We start from the raw sequence: 14,253 nt of genomic DNA, 5'->3' as shown, positions 1-14,253 counted from the left end.
GAACCCGGGGAGATATGAATATTGAGTTGGCCCCGCCCTTTGCAGCTATAACAGCTTCAACTCTTCTGGGAAGGCCATCCACAAGGTTTAGGAGGGTGTCTATGAGAAGGTTGGACCATTCTTCCAGAAGAATTTGAGGTCAGGCACTAATGTGGGATGGGAAGGCCTGGCTCGCAGTTTCCCAAAGGTGTTCTATGGGGTTGAGGTCAGGACTCTGTGCAGGCCAGTCAAGTTCCTCCACCCCAAACTGGCTCCTCCATGTTTTTATGGACCTTGCTGTGTGCACTGGTGCGCAGTCATGTTGGAACAGGAAGGGGCCATACCCAAACTCTTCCCACAAAGTTGAAAGCATGAAATTGTCCAAAATGACTTGGTATTCTGATGCCTTAGGAGTTCCTTTCACTGGAACTAGGGGGCCAAGCCCAACCCTTGAAAAACAACCCCACACCATAATCCCCCCTCCACCAAACTTTATGCTTGGCACAATGCAGTCAGGCAAAAACCAATCTCCTGGCAACCACAAAACCCAGACACGTCCATCAGATTACCAGACAGAGAAGTGTGATTGGTCACTCCAGAGAACACATCTCCACTGCTCTATCCAGTGGTGGCGTGCTTTACACTACGGCATCCGACGCTTTGCATTGCACTTGGTGATGGAAGGCTTGGATGCAGCTGCTCGGCCATGGAAACCCATTCCATGAAGCTCTCTACGCACTGTTGTTGGGCTCATCTAAAGGCCACACCAAGTTTGGAGGTCTTTAGCTATTGACTCTGCAGACAGTTGGTGACTTCTGTGCGCTTCAGCATGTGCTGACCCCGCCCTGTCATGTGACGTGGCCTACCACGTGGTGGCTGAGTTGCTGTTGTTCCCAGTTGCTTCCACTTTGTTATAATCCCACTAACAGGTGAGCGTGGAATATTTAGTAGCCAGGAAATGTGATGGACTTATTGCCCAGGTGGCCACCTATCACGGGACCACGCTTGGAGTCACTGAGCTCCTGAGAGCGACCCATTCTTTCACCAATGTTTGTAGAAGCCGTCTGCATGCCTAGGGGCTTGATTGTATACACCTGTGTCCATGGAGGGGATTGGAACACCTGAATCACATGATATGGAGGGGATTGGAACACCTGAATCACATGATTTGGAGGGGATTGGAACACCTGAATCACATGATTGGGAGGGTATTGGAACACCTGAATCACATGATTTGGAGGGTGGGCCCAATACATTTGACAATACAGTGTATATATACTGTGTGTGTGTATATATATATATATACAAATGTATTTATTTTTTATGGAAGTAGTACAAGTACCTGAATGTGACTTGCTTTTAACCTCTTACAGTCCCTGTCATCGGAGCTCAGACTGGGAGAAGAAGCAGCACATGGAGCCAGTTAGTTCATGTGCTGTAGTAGTATGTGCTGGCAAGGGGCCTGTTCATAGGAGGAGAGAGCAGAGTGACAAAGAGAAGAGTTCACCAGTTCTCTGCTTCTCCTTTTTCTGTACAGTCACAGGCTGGGGAGGGGGGGGTCGGGTCCAGGATGACCTAGGCTCAGAGGAAATGGGATGAATAATGCTGACCACCAGACTGAGGACACCTATTGGCAAAAAGTACTGCTGGAGAAATCTTTGGAGTGAAGCTGAATATTGCAGCAAAAGTTGTTTTTTATGTTATCTTTTGATGAGATGTTCATATTTATCTGATTATTTTTGGTTGGAGTTCTGCTTTAACAAAGCTGGAGACTTCCTTTTTGAGTTGTCAAGGAATATACTGACATTAATATCGTCTGTTATTTGTGCAGATCACTGTATGGCGGGGAGTTTTCTGACCTCGTCTAATGACTTATGTGCTTCCTCTCTCTACAGGTAAATTCCACCCATATCACATACACAAATCAGCTGAATATTTTTGCCGACATGGATCCGATCCGAATAATAAATGACGCTGTCATGAATGTCTCCTGCTCTTACCCGCTGTATATGGATGTCAGACTTAATGTGACCCTGCACCCAATACTCGGGTAATTATTATTACATGATATCGGTCTTTCAGGAATCCAAGCTGGCCATCTGTTATGATATTGGATTCCATTACAAACCCTTGGATGAGGTCCTTTAGCAAACCTTCAAGTATCTTCCCTACAGTAGAAATTTAAATGAAAGGTCTGTCCTTACTGGCTGAAGACCTGAATCCCTTCTTATATATAGACACCGCATCGGCCTTGTGCCAGGTCTTCATAAACTAGAAACAAAACCTTAGATATAACTGAGCTCACCTCTCTGAGGACACATGGGTGTAAGCCATAGACATGTGCGATTCATTATTCAGATGACATTTTCATTATTCAGAGATTCGGATGTATCTGAATTTCCGCATCACAATAGCAACAAATCCAAAATAGATTATAATGAGACAAATTATCCAAATTTGAAAATTAATTTGAATCGAAAATGGAAACATATTGCAATAAATACAGTAAGGTATAAAAGTGAAATAAGATGATGATTCCTACTTAGGCTGCTTTTTAAAATAGAATAGTCTGGAACAGAACAGAATACGAGAGAACAGAAAATAAAAGAAGAGACTAAAATAGAAGAGAACAGAATAGAATAAAATAATTGTCAATAGTGTAGAAAAGAATAGAATAGGTACAGCCTTTTTCAAGTCCTTGAAGTGTTTCGATCCATTGGGGTTCCATTGGGGTTCCCCCCACGCCCCTCAATGAAGGAATGGCTCACTAGACTCCAGACAATAGCCGAGATGGAGGAACTAGTTTGCGTAGCTCGAAACTCCCCTAAGAAATGTTCAATTAAATGGGCCTGGTGGACTCACTTTCAGACAGCTGCAGTATTTTTCTGCCTGCAAATCTCCTCCCCCCCACTTAGACACCTGACGACTGTACCCCAAACCTACCCTACCCTGAATCGATCTAAGGTGGAGGAGCGATTCCGGTCTCAAGAATGTGAATCTACACTGAAATCTTCCCAACGTCTATACCCTCCCAAGGAAGGACCATACAACACTCCCACATGTCATGGGGGGAGTAAGAGACAGTCTCCTCCCCACTGTCCCTTCCCTCTTCTCCCTACCTCCCCCCCCCCCCATTTTTTTTTTTCTTTTCTCTCCTTCCTCTCTTTCAGCATTCGGAGACCACTGACCGGTTGTTAACTGCAACTCCAAGCTCTAATATACACCACCTTCTATTGTGCTCTACAATGGCCTGCTATAAACATTTCCGGCTCCTACTTCTCACCCAGCACACAGCTTTCCTAAACAAAACTTTTTGTGGGGAAAAAAAATAGACAAGAATAGAAAATAAAAGAATAGACTAGAATGAAACAGAATAAAATAAAACAATAGAATTGAATCAAATAGAATAAAATAGAAAAGAAAAAATAGATTAGAAAAAAAATAGAATAAAACCAAATAGATAAGAATGGAATGGGATATAATAGAATAGAAAAATACAATGGAATAGAAAAGAATCAAATCGAACAGATGTAACGGAACCGGACCCCGACTGCATTAGGGTATCTCCGTTAGACGCTCGCTTCCCTGTCTGAACACCGACCACAGACACCACTGCTGACCAAACAGGAAATAGACAGCACCAGACTCGTCTTAAAACAGGAAATGGACTGCTTTATTTTAACACAGACACAAGATATATACACAGGGCGGGGCAATACATCCAGTATCAGGAAACACATCAGCAGGCCGTCCCATCAGGGGGAAGGGCTGTCGGAAACACCCCCCTACCAAGCCAGTACAAACACATACATCCCATAATAGTTTTCTCCCAAGCAAGACACACAACAGAACAATGGGATACACCATGTGGCAGTAGACAATACACACCCCATACATCCCATAATAGTTTGCTCCCAAGCAAGACACACAATAGAACAATGGGATGCACAATGAACACCCCCCACCCCAATATTAGAACATTCCACCCTGTACCCCTAACAGGCACAGGGTGACTTACACATAATAGGGATATGGGGAGCTGACTGAGACAGGGGTCTCCCCACCTCTCCAAAGTGAGCTGTGTTCCATGGGCCCCCCACGCAAAGTCACTCCCATCACAACAGAAAAGAATAGAATAGAACACATTAGGGATGCACCAATACCATTTTTTTACAGCGAGTACGAGTACCGATACTTTTTTTCTTTTTACTCGCCGATACCAATTATCGATACCTGCCAGCAACTGTTTTGTTTACACTTCAGCTGTCAGCAGGAGAGCCCCACTGACAGCTGAATGAGTGATTGGTTGTTAAGAACGTGAGGCCCCGCCCCTTAACCACTTTGGCTCTCACACCTGTTTATTTTTTTGAATATGAAATGTACAAATATATGTTAAAGGCGTAAAAATATTACCGAACAAAGCAACCAACAACAACAAATTAAATTAAAAAAAATGTTAATTTTAAAAAGTTTTAATTATTAATAGTTTATAAAATAGAAATGAACCAAAAAATCAGCAAGAAAATAATAATTAAATGGAGAAGGATAATAAGGAGTTAATTAGGACGGGTTAGAGTAAATGAAGGGTTAATCCAGGGAACGAATCTCAAGTCTGTAGCAGTCACTGTCCTCTGGGATCCATTCTGCCCAAAGAATCACAAACAGTAGCAGACTGAATCGTATCCAAAATATAAATCATCATGAAACCGTCCAATTACAGAAACATAATATCATCATCAATGGATCCTAACTTATATATTAACCCCTCGCCTACCACACACTGTCACCCCCCCCCCCCCCCCCCCCCGCCCAGGCCAATTTTCAGCTTCCGGCGCTGTCACACTTTGACAATTGCGCGGTCATGCAACACTGTACACAAAAAAAACATTTTTAACATTTTTTTAAGACAGATAGAGCTTTCTTTTGGTGGTATTTAATCACCTCTGGGTTTTTATTTTTTGCAAAACAATTTATTCTGTTTGGAATTCAAATTTTGGAAGATGGTCATATTCTCTTTTTTTTCTATTCTATTCTTTTTTTATCCTGTTCTATTCAGAATTTGAATTTTGGAAGAGGGTTATATTTATTCTATTCTATTCTATTCTACTTTATTCTATTCTATTTGAATTTTAATTTATTCTATTCGAAATTCCAATTTCAGAAGAGGGTTATATTCTGTTTTATTCTGTTGTATTTTCTATTCTATTCTTTTCTTTTCTTTTATTCTATTCTATACATTCTCTTTTGTTCTTTTTGCTTTATTCTGTTCTATTCTTTCGATTGTTTATTCTATTCTGTTCTTTTATATTCTATTCTAATATATTCTGTTCTAATTCATTCTATGATTTTTGAAAGACGGTTATACTCTTTCTATACTGTTCTGTTTTACTCTATTCTTTTCTATTTTAGTTTATTCTCTTCTTTTATTTTCAGTTGTGTTCTGCTTTACTTTATTTGATTATTTTAGTTTTTATGCTATTCTGTTCTGTTTTACTCTATTCTATTCTTTCATTTTCTATGCTATTCTGTTCTGTTTTACTCCATTTGATTCTTTTATTTTCTATGCTATTCTGTTTTACTCTATTCTATTCTTTCATTTTCTATGCTATTCTGTTCTGTTTTACTCCATTTGATTCTTTCATTTTCTATGCTATTCTGTTCTGTTTTACTCCATTTGATTCTTTTATTTTCTATGCTATTCTGTTCCGTTTTACTCTATTGTATTCTTTTATTTTCTAAGTTATTCTGTTCTGTGTTACTCTATTCTATTCTTTTTTAATAACATTCATTTACAATATGACTTGAGTTGCAACTGTGTACACTATATTATTCATTTTTTATTTGCTAATTTTTATTTTCCCACAAAAGTAGAGATACCCTTTGAGCTACTTTTATTTTGTCTGTTTCTTATACATATTAATTTGAAGCTTTTGTGGCGCATTTGTAAAACACATTTTGTATATCTGCTTCACCTCCTTCACCAGTATACACAGAGCTGGAGAAGGTATCTGATAGGTTTGATGGTCTGTATAATAACATAGACGCATGGCCACGTACCTACAAGGGGTTCTAGGTAGGTAACCTTTTGTTGTGCGTTTATTTTCCAGGACCTTATTAATAAACGGCACTACAGCAGATGCAAGTTATGTAGCCTTAATGATGGCCTATAAAGATCAGTTTACGACCCTTCTCTCAGAGACTGACCCCCTGACAGTGGAAGATATTGTCTACATCTCAATGCTCATACCAGATCTGGATGTCAACACCTTCAACCTCTCAGTGGTGAATATTTATGCCTCTCCTACCAACTCAAGTGACACCAAATACTATCTTCTTCGGGAAGGGTAAGTACACAGCACACAGGTTAGTAGCTCTGTGTGTTCTTTGTACACTTGGACTACAGAAATAATCCACTGAATGCCCAGAACAATATATCCCCCTGAATGTGGGGTCCGGGGAGAGCGGATATAGTGAATGCGGGGTCCGGGGAGAGCGGATATAGTGAATGCAGGGCCCAGGAGAGCGGATATAGTGAATGAAGGATCCGGGGAGAGCAGATATAGTGAATGCGGGGTCCGGGGAGAGCGGATATAGTGAATGCAGGGCCCAGGAGAGCGGATATAGTGAATGAAGGATCCGGGGAGAGCAGATATAGTGAATGCAGGGTCCAGGGAGAGCGGATATAGTGAATGCGGGGTCCAGGGAGAGCGGATATAGTGAATGCGGGGTCCAGGGAGAGCGGATATAGTGAATGCGGGGTCCGGGGAGAGTGGATATAGTGAATGCGGGGTCCAGGGAGAGTGGATATAGTGAATGCGGGGTCCAGGGAAAGCGGATATAGTGAATGCAGGGTCCAGGGAAAGCGGATATAGTGAATGCAGGGTCCAGGGAGAGCGGATATAGTGAATGCGGGGTCCAGGGAGAGCGGATATAGTGAATGCAAGGTTCGGGAAGAGACCAAACATTTACATAATGTTTGCTAATATCATACCTAACTCTCTCCATACTTTCTGGATCATACCCCTTAACTACAAATCTATTTTTAATTATCTCTGATTGTGAAATATAGTCCTCCAATGTAGAACAGTTCCTCATAATCCTACTGAACTGCCCTTTGGGAACACTCTTCGCCCATAAAGGGTGATGACAGCTAAAAACTGGAATGTATTCCGATCAGTTGTCTTAAAATGGGTTTTGGTCAATAAGTTTCCTCCATTTTGAAAGATATGCAATTCCAAATTGTGGAATTAGTATCAATAGTATAAATTCTATAGTATCAATTCTAGACCACATACATTACAATCTACAGTAAATGTGTGAAAAACTGTAATAAGGAATCCATACTTCCTTCCCATATAACCAGGATATCACCAATAAATCTTTTCCAAATCTTTCGTCCATCCCAATTTCTACCAAAGATGACTTCTTGTTCCCATTTGGACATAAATAGGATAGCCAAGCTGAGAGCCAATTTTGCTCCCATGGCAACTCCGTTTATTTGAATGTAAAATTGTCCCCCATACCAGAAATAATTCCTCTACATTTGTATGATACATTTCCTTTGCTTCCTGTGTAGATCAGTCAAAGAGTTTAAGGCCCATTTGACCGCATTAATTCCATCTTCAAGTCGAATGTTTGTGTAGAGGGAATTAACATCTAGAGCGGCTAAAATCATATTCTCACCCAGCTCAATGTTCTCCACTATATCAATCACATCTTGGCTATCCTTTATGTTACTATTGGTTGGAGATAATGATCTACATAATTCTCCAACCCTTGCATGCACCGAGTCTCTCCCATTTACAATCGGCTTACCGGAGGGGTTTAGTTGAACATTTATGAATCTTGGGTAAAAAATAAAAAGCACGCACCTTACAACTGGAAGGTACTAAATACCTCACTTCTTTATTATCTACTATCCTATTATTATCTTCTTTGACCAGAATGCTTAATTCTTTTTTAAAACTTTTAGTGGGGTTACTCTTCAAAATCTCATACGTCGATGTCTCATTGAAAATTCTGTGCATTTCATCTTCAAAGTCTTGTCTATCCAATAGGACCACCCCTCCCCCCTTTATCAGCTGGTCTTATAATGACCCCTTTCTTATTTTCCAAATCTTCTATACCTTTGGCAATGTAAGCAGCATCTTTATATTTCTTAACTCTCCATTCCCTAAGATCTGTATCTACCATCTGTTTAAAAACCTCTGTTATGGCCGAATGCTCCCGATCGATTAAAAATCAGACCACTATGTGCAAATCCCGAAGCATCAGGGTTTGTGGTAGGACCCGGCAATGAGACAAAATGTCTTTTGACATTCAACTTCCTAATAAATTTGTTCACATCAATATAGGTATTAAACTTGTTTAGACCAGTTCTTGGGGAACATTTTAGATCTAGATCCAATACTTCTATGTCTTCCTTAGATAGGGAGGCTGAGCTAAGATTATAAATACCCTCTCCTACATTTCTCTTCTCCTTTTTTTTGTTGCTTTCTTCTACTCCCCCCCCCCCCGCACCCTCGGTATGTTCCTGTCTGGGGCTTCTCTTGATGTCCCTCCCTTCTCCCCTGTTGGGATATTGGTTCCTTTGAGGTCCTCTTTGCCAACCTGAATTGTGCCTGGAGGTTCTTGGTTGATAATTTTGATAATACATAGGGGTCCTTGATTGATTTCCCCCCATCCATACCAGTCTCTTCGGGTCTGGTGTGGATTTTAAGGGAAAGCCCATTGCAAAATTGAAAAAAAAAAAATAGCTTGGGGTCCCCCTCAAAATCCATACCAGACCCTTATCCAACCATTCAGCCTGGCAGGTCAGGAAAGGGAGTGGATTAGCGAGCACACCCCTCCTCCTGAACCATACCAGGCCACATGCCCTCAACATGGGGGGTGTGCTTTGAGGCAGGGTTGCACCCCCCCAAAGCATCTTGTCCTCATGTTGATGGGAACAAGGGCCTCTTCCCCACAACCCTGGGATGTGGTTGTGGGGGTCTGTGGGCAGGGGCTTATCAGAATCTGGAAGCCCACTTTAACAAGGGGGCCCCAAGATCCCACCCCCCAATGTCAATGAGTGTGGGGTACGCCATCTGTTTGCCCCACCCCTTGGGAATTTAGGAACTGTCAGATGGTGGAGCTGTCAGATGGTGGAAGCCTTCGCTTGGAGCTTTTTTTTCCCCGATGTTTATTGTGATTGACGTTGAAGCTAACGTCAGGGGACGTTAATTTTTGGGCTTTTTTTGTTTGTTTGTTAATAAAGGACTTGTCAAACTGTTGTGTTTTTACTCACTTTTTTGGTGAATGAGTAGTGGTACCTCCCATATTCATTCACATGGGGGGGCAGGATCTGTTTCATTGCATTTTTGCATTTTTCATTATTCTAATTTTTGTTTACCTTGGGATTGTTATTGTTCTGCCTGCTTAATAGATCATGTTTAGTTGTCATGTACCATGTGCCTTGCTGAAGAGTGAAATAAAAACTTAAAAAAAAAAAAAAATATATATATATCCCATATATTGATCAGCTCAAAAATTATGTGCCAGTATTGTGTTCTAATCTTTAGATTACAATAACAGAAAACTGATGAAAGGTTTCTGTATCCAGGTGCCCATCTAGCCAAATATCTACTTACCAGCTAACAGTGGCTAACAATGGAGTCGGCATTGAAGCTCGGTTTGCTATGAAAGTCTTCAAGATCACCAGTTCTAACAACGTCTATCTCTTTGCTGAACTTAGACTCTGCACTGATGATTGTGCGGTAAGACTCAACGTACACATAGAGGATGTTCTGTGATTTCTGTGCCTGAAGGAGCAGTCAGGGATTGTTTTGCCATACTGGCAGCCAGCTGCTCAATTGGCCCGCTTGCCCAAGGGGCCCTTAAAGCCCCAGGCATTTTGCAACGTAGTAATGACACTGAGGCCCAAAATCCAGAAACCAGTGTATTGTATAACTTGCAGAACATCTGGGGAGGAAACCCATCCAGGAACTCACAGCCAATGCAGAGAAGAGTCAGTGGTAGTAGACCTGAGCTGAAGACAGCACCTGTCGAGGGAGGTGGAGTACGGTGCGGCCGGTTCAACCCAAGAGGGAGCTTGCAGAAGGTTAGCCATAGAGGCAGGGACTTAAAAAGACTCTGCTGAACCTAATATGGCCACCAGGATCACCTTGATACAACGTAGCCAACCAAGACGCTGCTCTGGGGACTGAGGAAACCATAGAGATACACGGGTTCTCTTGACTTCCTCTCCAGCTGCAGTACTGCTCCAGTTGAGTGCCACCTACAGTAGAGAAAATAGACTGCACCTTTCTATATACTAGGATTGCACCGATATCGGTATCAGTGCCGATACTAAGCATTTGCATGAGTATCTGTACTTGTGTAAAAGCTTCGATACCTGAAACTGACAACCTTCAGGCTCTGTTCTTTCCATTGTCAGCAAACAAAAAAAATTGTTACAGTTTGTTAAGGAATGGGGTCGCCATGTCCTTAACAACAGATGAGGCATTTGGTTAACAGCGGGGTTCCCCTGCTGACAGCTGAAGTGTAAACAGATCCCTACAGCCTGACAATGTTTATCAATAACTGCTCAGCTGCTAAAACAGAAAGATAAAAAAGAAACAATGTTTCATTTGTATCTTTCTGTTTATTCATCTACAGATCAAAGGGATGAACTTCCATCTGCTGATGAAATCAGCTAATAGCAACCTGTCTAGTAAAAAAAATGTTTTTTGCTTTTTTAAATTAAATGTTCCTCTGTTTAACCCCTTTATTAACCCTTAATTTACTGTAATCGGCGCTAATTAGCTCTTTCTCCATTTAATTATTAATTATTATTTCCCTGCTGATTATTTTTGTTCATTTCTATTTTATAAACCATTAATAATAAAAACTTTTTTTTGTTTTGCTCGTTAATATTTTTACACCTTTAACATATATTATTGTGTTTTACACTGAAAAAAGGGGCAAAATTGAAAAAAAAAATTTATTTTATTTGTAAATAACTTTTGGAAGCTTTTTACCAGAATCATAATTTTAGTGTCATTTTCAACAGGACAAATTACAGAATCAAATGCACACTTTTTATGTGCGGTAACACTATTTATTGTTAAACTAGCACTGCTTAAAAAGAGAAAGCGAGTTTGTTTTAGTTTTGCTACATTTAATCGTCTAAGGATTGTGAATTTTTTTTTCCAGTTTTTTTTTACAATATTCACAAAAAAAAGTCTTGGTTGTCATTAAAAAAACAATATATGTAATATGTTATCGCCAAATAAGCAGGTCCATAGCAGAATTGTAAATATTGTTCTGGTCCAAAAGGGGTGAACAGGTGTGAGAGCCGAAGTGGTTAAAGCGGAGTTCCATTTATTTTCCTTCTTCCCCCTCCACTGCCATATTTGGCACCTTTTGGGGGGGAAGGGTTTTGACAGGTACCCTCTCCCACTTCCGGCTCTGTTCGCAGCAGCAAAGTGAGCAGAAAGCTCGGCCCCGTCCTCTTTCCCACAGTCTCCTGGGAACTTCACAGGTGGCTTGAAACAAACAGAGGGCACACAGGCCTAGTGCATTATCTTCTAAAAAACACATTTATTCGATAAAAAAGTAATATACTCACAAAGAAAATCAAATCAAATGCACATCAAAGAAATAACAGCATGGTCCAATCTCCCTGAAAGGTGTCTGGTGGGGGACTGTAGACCTCTGAATGGCTGACCCATTTCGAGGCTGCGCCTCTTCCTCAGAGCCTATTGATTGGCCCTAGTATCAGTGCAAACCTACTACATACAGTTGGCATCCTTCATCGATTTCACTTGTCTGGAAATTTCTGTTGAATTACTTTCATTTCCTTACAGACCTGCGGCTCTCGATCCATATCAGATTTTATCCAACCAATTGCCGGAAATACTAATTCCTTTCTGGGTGCAGGTAAGTCATTTTTTGTTACATTCATTTTATGTGCTCCTTCAGTCACATATGTTAAAGCCCAACTCCAGACAAAACGTTTTTTTTTTTTTTTTTTTAATAATGTAGCAAAAGGGTTAAAGCTTCTGTCAAATAATAACTGCTGTCTTTGTACCCTTTGGGGCAGATTTTCCCTCACTTCCCTTTCTGTCTGACCCCTGTCACCTGACCAGGAAGTAAGGAGAAACACCCCAGAGGGGACAAAGCAATAAAAACCTGCAGAGGTTCTAACCCTTCCCTGTTCTAATAAAAATTGTCTTTATTGCTAGGTGTGTCCCGGATAATTAACATACCAAAAAAAAAGTAAATTCTTGATTGTTGTGGATTATTGTCAGAGCTTACAAATGCTTTAACCTCTTGAGAACCCCCCCCCCCTCCTTCCTGACCAGGCCTTTTTTGCGATACGGCGCTGTGATGCTTTAACTGACAATTACGCAGTCATGCAACGCTGCACCCAAGTAAAAATTTACGTCCTTTTTTCCCACAAATAGAGCTTTCTTTTGGTGGTATTTGATCACCTGTGCATTTTTTATTTTCTGCGCTATAAACAAAAAAAAAGACTGACAATTTTGAATTTAAAAAAAGTATATTTTTGACTTTTTCCTATAAAACATGTCCAGTAAAAAAAAATGTAAATAAAATGTCATAAATTTAGGCCAAAATGTATTCTGCTCCATGTCTTTGCTAAAAATCAAATCCCAATATGTGTAAATTAATTGATTTACAAATGACGGTATATATACTGGATTTTTTTTTCTATACTAGTAATGGCGGGACTACAGTGTCATACGATATATCCAGAGGAATGAGTATCCATCCAGTTGAGGTCTCAAATGATCAGATATTTTTTTTTCATTTCTAGGTTTTTACGATTTCGGAAACAGTTCTGCCAGCAGTAAGTAAACTCTTACATTGAGAATTTTAATGGTTTAAATTGGCATAGCTTAAAATGTTCAACCCATTTACAGCAACAATGCCCTTATACGCGGGGGCAGGGTGAGTGGACCTCAACATTATATATGTGTTATCTTGTATGTTTCTGTAATTAGCTAGTCTATCAAAGCTCTGATAATATTAATGGTGATAATATAATAACAATATTAGCTGTAAAAATAAACACAGCGAGTAAAAGAAGCAAAGTTTGCATTTATTTACAAAGAAAGTAGAATACTAACACAGAAATCTAAAAGAATATTATAGAAGATATAGAAATAAACGACCAAAAATTATACATTATGCAAGTTTGTCCTCAAAGTTAAGAATGTTGGCTGGGCTCTGGATAGAAAGAAAAGCTGTTCATCGTTGGCCCTCACATTATAAAGCACTCACAGACACAACCCACACAAACACCTTCTGCCCGCCCTGTGTAGTCCTCTCTCCAATAGGGGCTGTCCTCCCTAATCACATTAAAGTACAGGTGTATCTCGGTTTACGAATTTAATGCGTCCTCCAGGACGATTCGTATTATGAAAAATTTGTAAACCAAAACATAGTTTCCCGTAGGAATGCACTGAAAACCAATGAATCCATTGCGGAGGTCAGAAAAAGTACAATAAAAATCGCTGTCACTATACAGTGGGGCAAAAAAGTATTTAGTCACCACCAATTGTGCAAGTTCTCCCACTTACAAAGATGAGAGAGGCCTGTAATTGGCATCATAGGGAGACCTCAACTATGAGAGACAAAATGAGAAAACAAATCCAGACAATCACATTGGCTGATCTGGAAAGAATTTATTTGCAAATTATGGTGGAAAATAAGTATTTGGTGAATATGAAAAGTTCATGTCAATACTTTGTTATATATCCTTTGTTGGCAATGACAGAGGTCAGACGTTTCCTGGAAGTCTTCACAAGGTTGGCACACACTGTTGCTGGTATGTTGGCCCATCCTCCATGCAGATCTCCTCTAGAGCAGTGATGTTTTGGGGCTGTCGCTGGGCAACACGGACTTTCAACTCCCTCCAAAGGTTTTCTATAGGGTTGAGATCTGGAGACTGGCTAGGCCACTCCAGGACCTTGAAATGCTTCTTACGAAGCCACTCCTTCGTTGCCCGGGCGGTATGTTTGGGATCATTGTCATGTTGGAAGACCCAGCCACGTTTCATCTTCAATGCCCTTGCTGATGGAAGGAGGTTTGCACTCAAAATCTCACGATACATGGCCCCATTCATTCTGTCCTGTACATGGATCAGTCGTCCTGGTCCCTTTGCGGAGAAACAGCCCCAAAGCATGATGTTGCCACCCCCATGCTTCACAGTAGGTATGGTGTTCTTTGGATGCAACTCAGCATTCTCTCTCCTCCAAACACGACGAGTTG

The 14,253-nt window shown here is 40.6% G+C and overlaps 1 protein-coding gene across 1 annotated transcript in view; it reads left to right on the top strand.

Moving 5' to 3' along the window:
* LOC149437496 (uncharacterized) overlaps nucleotides 1-14,253 on the top strand; it is a 202,166-nt gene that overhangs the window by 112,809 nt on the left and 75,104 nt on the right. Inside the window, exons 34-38 of the mRNA XM_089660890.1 lie at nucleotides 1,875-2,029; nucleotides 6,087-6,323; nucleotides 9,581-9,734; nucleotides 11,826-11,898; nucleotides 12,797-12,829. Coding sequence (XP_089517016.1) covers nucleotides 1,875-2,029; nucleotides 6,087-6,323; nucleotides 9,581-9,734; nucleotides 11,826-11,898; nucleotides 12,797-12,829 — 652 coding nt within the window. The remainder of the gene's footprint in view (nucleotides 1-1,874; nucleotides 2,030-6,086; nucleotides 6,324-9,580; nucleotides 9,735-11,825; nucleotides 11,899-12,796; nucleotides 12,830-14,253) is intronic.

Source organism: Staurois parvus, unplaced genomic scaffold, assembly GCF_062004578.1.
Source record: "Staurois parvus isolate SC_StPar_1 unplaced genomic scaffold, SC_StPar_1.0 ptg001286l, whole genome shotgun sequence".
NCBI lineage: Eukaryota > Metazoa > Chordata > Amphibia > Anura > Ranidae > Staurois > Staurois parvus.
This window is presented reverse-complemented; position numbering and strand designations above follow the sequence as displayed.